Source organism: Coenobita brevimanus, chromosome 90 (genome assembly GCF_032717465.1).
Source record: "Coenobita brevimanus isolate Jiangsu-jjx chromosome 90, ASM3271746v2, whole genome shotgun sequence".
NCBI lineage: Eukaryota > Metazoa > Arthropoda > Malacostraca > Decapoda > Coenobitidae > Coenobita > Coenobita brevimanus.
Window position 1 is genome coordinate 17,314,940 of NC_137043.1, and position 15,084 is coordinate 17,330,023.

Here is a 15,084-nt window from a genome sequence, read left to right on the forward strand (position 1 = left end):
AGCCTTAGCATTTTGTGACTTAATTTCTTTCAAAAAGCATTATTTTACACTTAGTTACATTCCCTTTTAGATTTCGCTTCTTACACATGAGCCACATCCATTCACCAAATTTGGAACTTCGCATTCACAGATCAATACAGTATCATTAGCAAATAGCAGTACAGGCAGTTTCCAAGTTCTTCCCTCACTCACAATGGGGACACCAACATTCCCTGCTCTACCTTGAATTTTTTGTATAACGCTGTGTATATATATATATAGATAGATAGATAGATAGATAGATAGATATATAGATATATATGCAGTGTCATTATAAATATTCTGCACAGGTTTTGTCACTGCTGAGTCTGTACAAGAGGTGGTGATAAGTGAGGTACTGGGAGGGAAGGAGTGGCTGGATGCTCATGTGGTGGCGGGGGTGGTGAGTTCTTTGCTACTGACGCTGGCGCTTATCATCTGTGTTTGTGTGGCCATCAGAAGACACCGCTACGGGGGCTACAGGTTAGTAAAGGATGCTCTCTACATAACGAACTTTACTGAGCGAACAATTATAACCTCTTCCATCCGATTACATTTTTCCAATTATTTTTGCTAATACCAAACGATTTTACTAAGCTTATAGGAGATTCCTCGTCCTAGGGAGGTTACGTTCAGCTATCATTTATCCCTTCAGTACATGATATCTCTCCCAAGCTGAATATGATCGTCTATCAGAAGCAATAATAAAACAAGGATGGGTTATCAGATGGAGAGGGTTAGCTTCTTCAGTCCTATGACGTACTTTAATTCCATTCTTGCCATTTCCTAACCACTGACATTTTAGCTTACAGTACACTTTTCGAACTGGATGTGTACCGTAGATGTACTGTTCATTATCCCTTCACTTCTCAACTCTCTTGTCAACCAAATGTAATCGTCTGGAGGTAGCGAAGACTATACTCTTTTTCCCTTAACTAGGCCCACATTTTCATAAGTTTGCAGATCTTCTTCCTCTTTTTTTTTTTTTTTTTTTTCACGTAGCTCAATAATAGAATAAAGAAAATTCTATGGTCATGATCCTCTGCTCATCTACTGTTTCATTTCAGTACTTAAGATGGAGAGATGGCAATTTTAAACAAACTTATAATCAATACTCGTACATTATTATATACATCATCGGTTTATGTAATTACCATTCAGACACTGCAACAAATAACGTAACTGCAGTTTTAATAGGATTTCACTCACACCAGGTTTAACAGATGTGCCTTCCTGTATAATTTGTTCCTAATGGTCTGTGAAGGAAGGACATAACATTTTGTTAAATATTCGCCTGAAAGCCCAGTTCATATGGAATAAATATTACTTATTCCTTCAGTCCGATGGTGTATTTTCTAGTTTATTGTTGTCACCATCAGACGACTTTATTCAACTTTGGAAAACATCTTGTAAAAGAGTTTAAAAAGCTATATCTAGCTACCTCTGTTCGAAAAGTCTCTCCTGTACCGTATTAAATCGTCTCAAAAAAATAAATACGACATCGGATTGAAGGGGTTAACAAGCATATGAGCCAGTTTTACTCGATTTTAAAGCCATTTATATATATCAAACAGTCAGGGAGAACGACTAAACCAGAAAGGAGGGAGTGGCGAAGACGACAACGCAAGAAACTGTGAACTGACTCTGGGCGGGTCCCTCTACACACCCAACCCCAGTAAAAAGCATCATGGCTCCCTTGCCTCTCTCAAGACCCAGGACGATATCTCCGATCCCTACGAAATCTGCCCGTACGCTACATTCAGGTACAATATTTAAATCCATACCAACTAGCTTAGATCTGAATTTGATTTTGGCTTCAACTTATGGTAACATATGACCCATGCAAAGGACATAATACTAGTTAGATGTTTGCATTCCATGATAAGAGACCAGTTTTAAGAAATTCAGCCATTATACAGCGTAGATTATTTTATATTTAAAAGTGATACTGTAAAACCGGCTGTAAAACAGTTACAGTAAGTAATTTACTGTTTTTACTCTTTAGTTCTTTGATTCGTTGAGATTAATTTTTGAAAATTTTCACAATAAGCAGTACTCGAGGTATGTGATTTGCCCTAGGTAACTAAAAGCCCTAGGTAGCTGAAAACCACAAAAACATTTTGAAAAAAATAAAAAAAGACCACATTTAGCTTGGTAAGTAATAACCATAATATTAAAAAAAAAAAAAAAAAAAAGTGGTTCAGGGCACATCAAACCTCGCCCGACAGCAGTTAATTTAGTGCTGTTAAATACTGATTCGGCACTACCATTTAGTGTCAGTAAACAATTAAAGTCACAACTAACTTCATTTTCAACTTGCCCTGTGAAACTCCTATTTCAAGTCTACGGTAATTGCGCAACTAACCTCACATTCAAGAACTCGCCCTGTGAAACTCCTTGACAATGCATTTCACCTTTCAGACTTGAAGACATTACGTCTACAGATAAATCAGTTCCTTTTGGAACCAGTGCCCACATATCCTGAAGGTTTCATCTAATTTCACTCAGCTGTTTTTCCGTAGTATTGCTAACAAACAAGAAACAAAGAAACACCAAACAAAAATACAGACTTAACTAAAAACAATACCTCGCCGGACTCCGTCCCGGGCGAGATAACAATAAAAGTTATTCCCCCCAGAAAGCAAACATAGTATGTAAATTTTGGCAAGCATTTAAGTAAAAAGCGACTAAAATTTACTGAAACTACAGTATTTCATTTAACACTCTTTAATGAGAGGAAGAAAGACTATCAGCAAACTATAAAACTAAAAAGACTTTTTCATTAACTGTACCAGTTCCATTAAGTCCTGCTTTGAGTCATTTCTGGACATCAACCATCTGCTTGCTTCTTGGCCTCTAATGAAGCCTTCTTGCTTCTCATAACCAAATACTTTGCCTGCAACTTCTGTGGCTTGCCTAAGACATTGTTCTATGACTTGAGCATGACATGGCCACTCATTGCCCTGACGATGAACTTCTTCACTCAGTTATTGTAAGCCCAAAGGTTAAAGGTGGTTCGTCGACCCCATCAGACCAATCAGTCAGGTCTAAGAGCGAGGACACCTCTGGGGTGATGGATGGCGTTTTCCTGGCACGAACAGAAATATCCCCTAATTGAGTGTCTTCATCACCATGTCCTCTTGGGTCAACAGTCTATTGGACACCTTGCTGCCTTTCCTCACTAACATTAGGGCAAATCACTGCTTGAATTATCATTTCACAAGAGGCAAAGCATCGTGAATACTGTTTAGTAAGCATGACAGTTTACACAACAGACTTTTTCTGACGTGTTAGCAGTTTCAATTAATACAGAATGTGGTGGTGACCCTGAATTCTAGAGTGTTTCACATTAGCAAACACCCACAATGTACTCCACTATCATTCTCAGATTATTCAGATGTTTTTCCTCTGAGCTCGTGCAAAGATTGTTTGCCGTTGTCAACCACCTTGAGTGACTTACAGTACCAATTTCAAGAAAAGTTAGGTCTATTGGCATATTTCTTATTTTGATTGCCTATGTAACTTTCTAACCATAGGCATGGGCAGTAGAGAGATCCTTTAATATTTCAATGTTCTGGTGCACGCGAGGTTCTCCAATGTGTATCTTTTTAAATGAAGGACTGGCTTCTAGCTCCGTGGTAGAGTCCAGCATCTTCCTTATAGTGCCAGTCCACTTGTTGTTTGACAGGGTTTTGCCATCCATTGCTGTTATCAAGTGACGCAGAGGTAACTCACTGGTATGGAGGACACAGATCAGAAAGTTCAGCTTACAGCCAAGCTTTACCTCTACCCAGGGCATAGTGCCACCCTCCCAGCCAGTGTTGACATTTATGGAGTCGCCACCAATGGCTTGAAGACACTTGTCAGTGTCTCTTTCACGATTTCTATGATACTTTTTGCGATGGTCTCAGTAGCATTTTGGTCTCTGAGGTTTTCTCATGAATGACGTAGAAAAAAATACTTCCGCCTGGCTCACTGCACACAGTGGAATCCTCCTCTTTGACCATACCTGGAAATTGTCTATCTTATTACTCTGCCATGAACATAGTCATTATTGTCTTGACGGCCATAAAAATGTACAGTTAGTGATGCCTTCCTTGCAACGATTATCACACTTCTGGTCTGGTGTCTTTATGAGTTTGTCCTTTGCCCTCTTTACTTGTGGTCAGCTACAACTCACTAGTCCTCATTAGTGATGAACTCTGCATCCCTTTACGCAGCTGTAGCAATGGCAGCTGTAGGACGCAAACCAGTGTCAAACCTGATACTCTCCAGGCCAACATTACATATTTCTAAAGTGATGTACCCGATTTCCTTTCACTGTTGAATGTGCTTTGGATTTCAAGCAAAGGATCATCTAGAACAACACAAATAGTCACATCATCGTCTTCTTCACCTCCAGAAAGCTCCAGTGTTTCAGATGATATAAAGGATTATTACTTATTCAACTCAGCTTTCTGTTTACCTTCAGAAAGTTTTTTCTTCTCTTCCAGGAGTCGCTTTTGCTTCGTGACTTATAAGTAATGCTCAGGATGATCTGGAAGCCACATTTGATAAGGTCCAATGGAGCCAGTTTTGTCTCCGTCCTTTGATAAAAGTACTTTCTTTCAATGGAATCTTTCTCTCCTTAGGCCGCTGACAGTGGATGTGAACTTCCTTCTTGCAACCTTGCCGATACCTATACTTATACCTGACAATGATTAACATTTACAGTTAAGAATGTCGAAGAGCCTGTCAAGCTTTGCAATGAAAGTTTTCATGATTTCCAATTTTTCTCTGCCAAGAAATAAGATTCTGGCTTGCTCACAGCCTCTTGAATATTCTTCAGTATATAACAGGAGGCTGGAACGAATCATTTGCTGTTTTCCATTATTCAGTCACTGCTGGATAAGTTTCTTTTGCAAGACTGGCTGCTGGGTAGTTTCACACATCTTCACTGCTCTCTTCTCTTAAAAAAAAAAAAAAATGACATCGAGTTGGAAGTTCAGATGACGGAAGCTTTCTGCCAATTCCCATCAGACTGTTCATATATATAAAGGTTGACTGTCTAGTCTGCTTTTTAAAAATCATGCTGAACACTGTCCTGTAATGGGAAAATGAGTAGCAAACCCCATTGCCTGGGCATATTTCTCACTGAGCCCTTCCCACACCCGAGCATTTTTCAAGTGATTACCTGTTTTGAAACGATCATAGCTCTGGAACTACACCGGGAACATTCAGAGACATATCTGAACACACATCAAACCTTTGTCAGTCCATTGCAAGTATCCCTGGGACTCTAGGTGTGGCATTGTGGAGAGATTAGGCGAAGAATAGAAGTAACTTTTTGAGTTGTGGCAAGGCTGCATCCATACGAGTGCACAAGTTGGTGGTTGCGGCGAGTTGTCCATGCAGTCCAGGGCGGCCAGGGTCGGACAAGACTTCCCTGACCACTCATCCTTGCACCACTAGACCCTTCCAGTCTTCTTCGCTTGCCCCTGCCACTGCCCCACGAATGAATCATCACATTCTGTATGAACAGCTCGCTGGTTTTATTTACCCAATTGTTCTGGCTGTTCTGGAGTGACATTATGCCATTCTGTGTGTGGATACTTCTAAGGTTTTTACACTACAGTGTACGGTAATTGCCATGAAAAATCACTTTCCCTTGTACTGTACTTTCCCTTGCTTTCTGTGCACGTGCTGCGAAGTCACTTTCATTTTCACTCGAGCTCGCTTTATCATACCCATTATTCCTCTTATCCTGTAGCATCTTGGGTATAAAAGGTCTTCTTTGGCTACATTTCTACCTCACCACAGGAATTATATTAAATTCTAAGTTGCATTTTATCACAACATTTATTTGTTATGTATACTGCATTGTCACTCTCATTTTCACCTGAACTCTTTCCTTTATATCCATAGTTTTCCTAACCTTGTAACGTCTGACATATAAAAGGTAGTTTGCTTGTTGTCACAACACTTGTTTTTTATGTATATTGCAAGGTTACTTTCATTTTAACCCAAAAGTTTATACGCTACAATACAAAACCACTGTATGATTCAAAACCTCTGTACAGTATCTTGACCTGAAAAATCACTTTCAGTTTCTCTCCTACACTTGTTTCATTACCAAAAACGTTTCATTACCAACAAAACCATTGTTTGGTACTTGCCCTGAAAGATCACTTTCAGTTGCTCTCAGTCACTTGTTTTCTCTTCCTGATGAAAACCACTGTACATTTTGGTCATAACACTTATTTTCTGGACCGTACTTGTCATTATCGTCCACATATATTGCACTTTTCTCTACAGTCCTGTTTCAGTAAATGAATATCAGTCCTAATTTTTGTAAAACAGTTATTCTCTACACTGAAATCTTCATTATATTTCTGTACCAATTATTTGTTCTGTTTTTTATGTAAAAATTGACACTTTAATACACTTCACCCACACATCCGTGAAGTAGGCTGCCAGGCTCGTGCAATGACCGTGTTAGTGAGGCAGTGGTGATGGATGAGCGCCACAAAAGCATCATCAGACAGGCTGGTGGGCTGTAATGCAGCATTGATGTCGCATATGACGTCTGGCCATATGGCCCATCATCAGAGTTCAGTGCCTCAGAGGACTCTGCTGAGGCATCACAATGGCTGGGAATGTCCTCGGGCTATGGAGAGTCATCAGTGTCACTCTCAACTGGTGGCAAGAAGCTGTAAGAGGAGGCATGGGAGGATAGCTGGGGTACGTCACTCTACATGATACTTTCTATCCTTAGACTTCGTCTTCCCACTCGACAGTGACGATGCTGTCGCTCCCGTTCCCTCCCAATCGCACTTTCACTCATCCCCTTCCTTGCATGAGTGGGTGGCTTGGCAAGGGTGGAGGTGGCAGGGGTTGGGTGGCCGCCACCAGTGGCAAATGAATTAGACGATGCAGAATAAAATAATAATCGTTCCCACCCTTCCAATTTCCCGTGGAAGACTGGCAGTGCTGCTCACGCCCCTTCTATATGCCTACATCACTCACTGGGCATCATAGAAAATGGATATGACTTCAAATGCTAACCGCAAAATGAACATGTCCATGTACTGGGCAACCCCAGACAGCTGTTTTTGGACGGACATGTCCATCATCCGAGGTTTCAGGGTCAGCTGACAGTCTAAACTTTAAGCAGAAAGACGGCCTGAATATTAGTATTGTTACCTATAAGTATTGGTTGAGATGCTTGTAAATTCTGTTTGAATAGGGATTTGTTAATGAGTGTGTTAGTGGCCATTTAAAGAAGAATTATTAACCTGAAATAGACTATAGACTGTACACACTGTGACATGCATTATAATACCCTAAAGTTCTCAAGTATGTGATTTTAAGAGAGATTGACTTGTAAGAAATTACTTTTCTAAGAAGTATTTGCCCATAATAAATTCAGCAAAATAGCGAAAAAGCTAAAACGTCATCACAAATTACAGAATAGTTTCCAAGGACACGGAAATGGAAATAAAATACTAAAAATGGGTTTGGAGCTTTTGATGTCAAGTTTTTAATACCGAAAATCTTTCATATTACCAAGTTCGAAAAATTAACATTTTTCATCACAGTCTCAGTCAAGGGATTAATATAACACTTATGAAGGAACACCAGAGGTCATAAAATAAAACCTGACCATCTCTTAATTAAGTCATTTTAAAATATCTCTCCTGGTCTGTCTATCGCATTACCGTATTTATTTTCTTCTGTGTATTTTGAATATATTTATATGCAGTAAGTCCTCGTTGCGTGTTGGGGAAATATTTCAGCATATAATACCTTTTTCCAGTTGGTGATTGACATTGGGAAAAAATAATCATTCAGCTGCATAAATAGCAATGAAACTTTAATGAGCAAATTTTCCGTAATATACACAACAAAAGCACCTTCAGTACAGTGACGTGTTTTCATTTTATGTATTGTGTTGTTTTCTTTGGGAGGGTTATCATGAACTAGAGCGGGAAGTTATAACCTTCATTTATTCCTTCCCTAACCTGAATAAAGTATTATATATAGCTATATCTATCTATCTATCTATCTATCTATCTATATGTCTCTCTCTCTCTCTCTCTCTCTCTCTCTCTCTCTCTCTATATATATATATATATATATATATATATATATATATATATATATATATATCATCGGTTAGGAAAGATTCTTAGGCAGATTTTTGTGTGGCTTAATACATTCAATTCGGTTACTTTTTTTTATTCTTGCCATCTCTTTAGGACTTTTTCTACGTAGAAGAAGAAGGTAGAAATAGCTTTCATTTACCCCCTTTACTGCAAGGGTTCCCTCAAGGCTGGGGGGAAAAAATCTGGAGGTAACATGACCAAATCAATAAAACACGTCACCAGACTGAAGGGACTGATAGTGAAAAAGAACGTTTAAAAAATCAGTATAAACGAGGGCTTAACTGTACTTGTAACTATAGCGTTGGCAGCTCGGAAGGCACTCTAGAATATGGTCTGTCCCTCCACACCCTCACCCCCCGGGACTGCCTCGACCACCCTGACCCACCTGGAAGTGAGCGGCACCCCAAGGAGCATGACCTGCAGACGTGCGCACAGTCAGGGCATCAGAGGCCGCACACCTCACACCAGAAAGAGCCAGGTGAGAAGGACGAAGGTAAAGAACCGTAATGCAGCGATCTTATTCTAGGGACCATATTCTTGGGACCATATTTTGGGGATCATTTTCTAGGAGTCATATACTAGGGCCTATTTGAGGGACCATATTTAAGAGCTTATAGTCTAGTGACCGTATTCTTGCGACCGTGTTCAAGGGACTATTCTGGGGACTATATTCCAGAGACCATAATGTAGGGACAATTTCCCAGGCACAATATTCTAGGCACCATACTCTAGTGACCGTATTCTTGTGATCATTATCTAGGCCCCATATCCTGGAGACTATTCTAGGAACGATTTTCTTGTAACCAATTTCTAGGAGCGGGATTCTAGAGCCTATATCCTAGGAACTATGCTGTAGGGACCGTATTCTAGAAACCGTTTTCTAGGAACAGTGTTTGAAGGATAGTTTAGCAAGAACAGTATTCCGGGGAATGTATTCTAGAACCATATTCTAGAGGTCATGTTTAAGGGACAGTATTCTAGGGACAGTATTCTACAACTGCATTCTAGATACCATATTCTAGCGACTGTTTTCTAGGGGCGGTATTCTAAAACTGCATTCTATGGACCATATTCTAGGGACCGTATTCTGGTGATGGTACTTAAGTACCGCATTCAGAAACTGTGTTCGGGGGACCGTATTCTGAGAACAGTATTCTAGGGACTGCCTTGTATGGACTTTATACTGTGGAGAGTATTCTATTGACCATATACAAGGGATGGTATTATTAATGGCTTAGGAGTCTTCTAGCACTTCATCCATACTGGGTAATTTTTGCCTCTGTTCGTTAATTTTCTCTGGCGTGTTATTTATGCAATTTATGTTTATATAAAGAAAATGTATTGTAAATGATATACAGAAGTGGTACGTTTTAACAGGCAATATAAGTCTTTAAGGACGAGGTGTTAGAAAGCTTCGTAAGCTGATGAGAATACGGGTCTAGATGGCATGAGGTACTTCGTCACGTCTCTTCCTGAACAATTTACCATACATATTGCTCCTTGACCTTTTCTTTTATGGCAATCATATATTTTAAGTATCAACTTTGTTTCGTCAGTGTCGCACAAGAGCATAAAAAGTGGTACAGGAGACCGATGCACGTTCTCCTCAGCAATTAAGTTTACATATTTACGCTTTTTTTATCATATGGTACATTACTGTTGCAAATTCTATCGGTACTAAAAACACAGGATGGTCCATACATTACACATCGCAGCTCTTGTGTTTCTCGGTCATTAATCAGCCAGTGTCATTATCCAGTGCCTAATCTGCCTTTTTGTGCATATGTCTAGAGCTCAGAATTTGTCATAAATTCCTTAAGTGTCGTATCATGCCTTCTTCAGTTATTTCTCCTAGATGACGCCTTTGTCATTTCACGGACGCCTGATTTCATTATCTGAAAATTGAGAGTAACAATACTTTGGTATATTTAAGTTTTCTTTAATGTAGGGTAGCAGTCTGATTATGAAAAAGCATGCCTTTCTTGTGCCTCTCTTGTCAGTAAATGCTTGTTCAGCCTATTTTGTCATTATAATATGCATTTTTGCCTGCCCACTTCAGGGTCCTTTTAATCCCTAAACATTCAAGGGCTAGAAATTACTCTGCAACGCATCATCTCTCACTATCCTTGGTGCCTCCTTTCCTTGAATCGATCCTGGAAAGATAACTTTACTACTCCTGCAAAATCAGCGACACTGATGTTGAATATTCTGAAACGGATATGTGCATTCACTAACCATGCTTTGTTTTAATCACTGCATAGAGGCCTTACTCTTACGAGGAATATTTCATGTGTAAGGAAATATACCATATAGGCTACAGCTCCTTTAAGTAAGGTGAATCAACTTTCTCCCCGTCGCCTACTTCGGCCAGTCTATATATATATATATATATATATATATATATATATATATATATATATATATATATATATATATATATATATATATGAGAGAGAGAGAGAGAGTGCAGATGGACTGAATGAAGGTGTTTTAGTACCTTCATTATCGTGTTGGTAGGGGAGTCAAAGTTCAAAGTTCAAAGTTCAAATTATTTATTTCCATAAAATACCATTACACACATTCGCCCGTGACTCATTCTCAACTGAATATAATCGTTTTGTGTTCGCTGAAATAGAGTTGTACAGGTATTCTGGCCGTGAGAGGGTTAATATTAACTAAACGCTCTAGTCCTGATAGGGGAATGAAGTGAGTAACGCCAGGAATAACATGGCGAATGAGGGTTGCTCGGATAGCTTAACCCCTTCACTTTGATGAAGTATTTCCCATATTGTTCTTCCTAGCTCAAGGCTTTTTTCCCTCAGTTTTGCAGTCATTTCAAATTCGAAAACCCTTTCAATTCAAGATGTCTAGTTAAATACAATCATGTGGAGTTTGGAAGAGTAAATCATTAGAAACATCGCCGTACTGACGGCGTATAAATGCAAATTTTAAACATGGCTGGAACAGATGCAGGGTTAGGGAGGGGTACCCAGGGAGTTCCCTTTTCATCCGTCGCATTTTTTCCAGCAGCAAGTAGCCAAGCACAATTACTAGCCGGAAAACTACAATAGAACTAAATATGCTGTATGGATATTTCTTGCATACATATGATTCGCTGTTGAAGCAATGTAGCTGTATGTAGATGTAAAAAATTGAGAATGCATGAAAATCTTTTCTTGTTACCGCAAAATTTAAATGCATAATTGTCGTCAGCGATAATAAAAAAGGGAAAGAAAGGTTCTGCATCCTCCCTTTAACAAAAGCTGGATGCAGTTCTGTTTAGGAAATAACACTGAAACACTGACAAAGACCCAAGAGTTTGCTTTGTTTTGCTTTTGTTGCACACATAACAGATGGATATGTGAATAAAGTAACAGATTATCAACCCAGAGATGGAATAAAAATGATTTGTGGAAAGGGACGGGTACTGACAGAAATCCAGAATATTATTGGGCAGGAAGGTAACCAAAGGAAAAATTATGGAGAAACTTGGATGGGTGATCTGTTTTGTGGTGGGTATAATCAGTCAGTTGATAATGATGATGATGATGATGATGATGATGATGATGATGATGATGATGATGATGATGATGATGATGATGACAGCACGGTTACTGCACTTAGAATTACTGTCCTCGCAGGACAGGTGTATCGTTCCTTTCTTGAAGCATCTGTACTGCAGTGAAGCGAAGTGCAGTTGTGATTTGATGTTGCAGAGAATAAGGGCCGCTTCTGTTATGTAAACTGACAACGCAAAGGCGTAAAGTGGTCCACATTTTTTACGATATTTTTCAATGTATGTGATGATGTTTGAATATGTCTGGGCTTTTCTTTACCGTTGCAAACTGTGCTCTGCGATGTGAGATGCAGGTTTTCACATCTAACAGTCATAGGTTTTCTATCAACTACCGTCAAAATTCTGGGACTTCCCTACACCTTTGTGATATCAGCTTTCGTAATGCGAACGTTGCTATATTTTTCCACTGTTACAGAAATTGGGTACATTAACGACCGTCACAGAGAAGGATATGGAGGCCGATTAAAGTTTCTGACAGGAGGCACACCAACAATTCACGCTTGCGCTACATCGACAGAAGAACCCAAGAAACTGAGGATGCGAACCGAGGACGTCAGAAAAGATACACAGGCTCGTCTTCCTTGTTCCCGGAGCTGCGTCAGAGGTATTTTACGTTAAACTCTGTACTGACCCTTGGAATCTGACGATGTATTCTCCTTATAATCAGGATACCTCCGGACGATTTTATTTAGCTTGAGTAGTAAAAGGGTAAATGAAAACGATATCTAACCCCTCCTATTTTTTAGCACTTTCTTAGCTGAATAAAATAAGCTGAAAGAGAGCAAGAAAAAACTAAGATAAGACACATAGCACTCCAGGAGTTAAATGTGCTAATGTACATAAGTTACAGGAAAATGCTTGGCAATTTTACGTAATGGATCCAGTAAAGGTAAGTCAGTGCAAAATACGCAAGTAGGCACCAGAATTTAGCAATATCAAGATTTAATTCTGTGACGTTCATTTTAATGTAATAAAATTAGTGCGCTTGGCTAGTTACTTATAATCATCATTCACATCTTGATTGAAATTTAATATTGGAATATGATCTAATGCTCCATTTATCGTTGAATTTATTGAGGCTGCAGTAGCCCTGTGCCTACACAACAGTATAGATCCCTGAGCACCCTACTGTTGAGGACAAGTGATGCCTGATTGTTGATGCGGCAACTTTTTGATTCCTGAAATACAGTTTGTATTAATTTCCCTGTATTTCTTTAACCACGAGACTGTAACCGCTATTTAGAAATGCATGCTGTACACTTTTCAGCTGATATTCCGGAACTCTCATGCTTTCCCTGCCTACTTTGCATGCCCGAGGACGCACTTTGAGATTCAGTGTTACTACTACGCCTCCCACCACATACATAAATCATGGATAATCCCTCTCATGTTCAGTCAGTATCATACTGTACGTCTGCCTCTAGCACTCGCCCGAGTCCCCATCAGCCTTTATAATTTTCACTTATCATTTGACTATTTCAATAGGTTTGATAACTAATACTGGTTCTCTAAGCAAAATATATAGCTAAATGTTAAAAAAAAATGCTATAAATACACATATTGTTAGAAACTGATGTTGCAGTGTAATAACCGAACTGAAACTTAACAAATTTATCACTGGTCTGGCCGGGATTTGATCTCATGCCCTCACACTTCATACACGTGTACGTTACCACTGTTGAGAGGATCCCCCCTTTTGCTTTTAAGCAACACTGGCTTTTATATATCCCATTACATCACTTTTTCCTCCCCTTGGTGATTAATTTGGTCAGTTTCGAACACTCGTGGTAGCGTAGCTCATTGAAGGCTGCCATAGTGGGTGCTGCGTACCACACCGGACAGGAACACACGTGGTAGCATAGCTCATTGAAGGCTAACATAGTGGGTGCTGCAGACCACACCGGACAGCGAACACACGTGGTAGCGTAGCTCATTGGAGGCTACCATAGTGGGTGCTGCGGACCACACCGGACAGCGAACACACGTGGTAGCATAGCTCATTGGAGGCTACTCTAAGGGGTGCTGCAGACCACACAAGACAGCTCACCCCCCCTGGGATGTAAAACTTAAGATGCTGTCAACAACAGTATCATTGCCTTCTAAGCCTCGCCTCACATCCCACACGGCTGCAAACCAATGTAATAACCAGACTGAAACTTAACAAATTAATCACTGGTCTGATCGGGATTTGAACTCAGGTCTTCATGCTTCATACGTGCGCACGTTACCACTGAGCCAGAGAGAGGATCCTCGCTTTGCATTTAAGCAATGCAGGCTTTTATATACCCCATTAAATAGTTCATTCTTTTGTAAAGTTCTTCTTTCAAACATAAGTAGAGCCGGACAGAGTGGGGATGTCTGCGAGTCTGGTCACATGCTCTGTGCCAAAATATACCCGGTCATTTTCCCGGCACTGTTGTCCACTGCTACTCTCATTCATGTACAGTGGCGGACAAAAGTTCTGTCCTGTTCCCAGGCACAACATGAATCTCTACCAACTGAGGTTCGAACAACGGTGCTTCGGGAGGATGGGGATGCGAGGTGCCGGGGTGGCAGGAGTCGGGGTCAGAGGGAGGGGTTTAGTGTCCAGATCCGTGGGATGATAAGTAACCAATATTGCCATAATTGATGGCGTACCCAGAATGTTGAAAAGGGGTGGGGGGATGAGGGAGGCTTTTTTTTTTTTTTTTTCTTATCTTTTCAACTGTGCAGCCCGTGACTTTGGCGAGCGCAGCGAGCCCGTACAGCTGGGAGGTTAGGGGGAGCGCTGTATGCCCCCCCCCCCCTCCCCAAGAGAAAATTTTGCATTTGAGACAATTTTATGATCATTTTGAGGCCATATGGAATGGGTATACGACGTAAATGCAGCATATTCTAAAGTCATTTGTAAGTACTCTGTGCCACTGAATTATGATTCAGTCTCTCCAATAACCTTATACTACCAAAATTCAAACGCTCGATTTTCGATCAAACAACTTTACAACTGTAATAAACTAATAACACACACACACACACACACACACACACACACACACATATATATATATATATATATATATATATATATATATATATATATATTGCAAAAGGTGGGGGCCATGGCCGCATGGTGCCCCCCTCGGTACGCCATTGGCCATAATTCCACTATGATTCACTGATAAGGTTGGGCTGTGATACTGACGACTAAGAGTAATATGAGTATGGTTATGTATTCTGTGAGTCTGTGAAAATACGTGAAAGTCAGCCTTCGAACTCTCGTAGTGATTTTCAGCCTCTGTGGCTCAGTGGTGGAGGAAACGGACAGCACGAAGTGATGAGGTTAAGTAAATTATAGAAATGTCCAAG

General features: G+C 40.0%; 1 protein-coding gene across 1 annotated transcript in view; it reads left to right on the plus strand.

Annotated features, from left to right (window-relative positions):
* Nucleotides 1-15,084, plus strand: part of LOC145411618 (cell adhesion molecule Dscam2-like) — a 157,357-nt gene that overhangs the window by 85,604 nt on the left and 56,669 nt on the right. Inside the window, exons 27-30 of the mRNA XM_080281625.1 lie at nucleotides 330-501; nucleotides 1,593-1,781; nucleotides 8,462-8,655; nucleotides 12,155-12,343. Coding sequence (XP_080137751.1) covers nucleotides 330-501; nucleotides 1,593-1,781; nucleotides 8,462-8,655; nucleotides 12,155-12,343 — 744 coding nt within the window. The remainder of the gene's footprint in view (nucleotides 1-329; nucleotides 502-1,592; nucleotides 1,782-8,461; nucleotides 8,656-12,154; nucleotides 12,344-15,084) is intronic.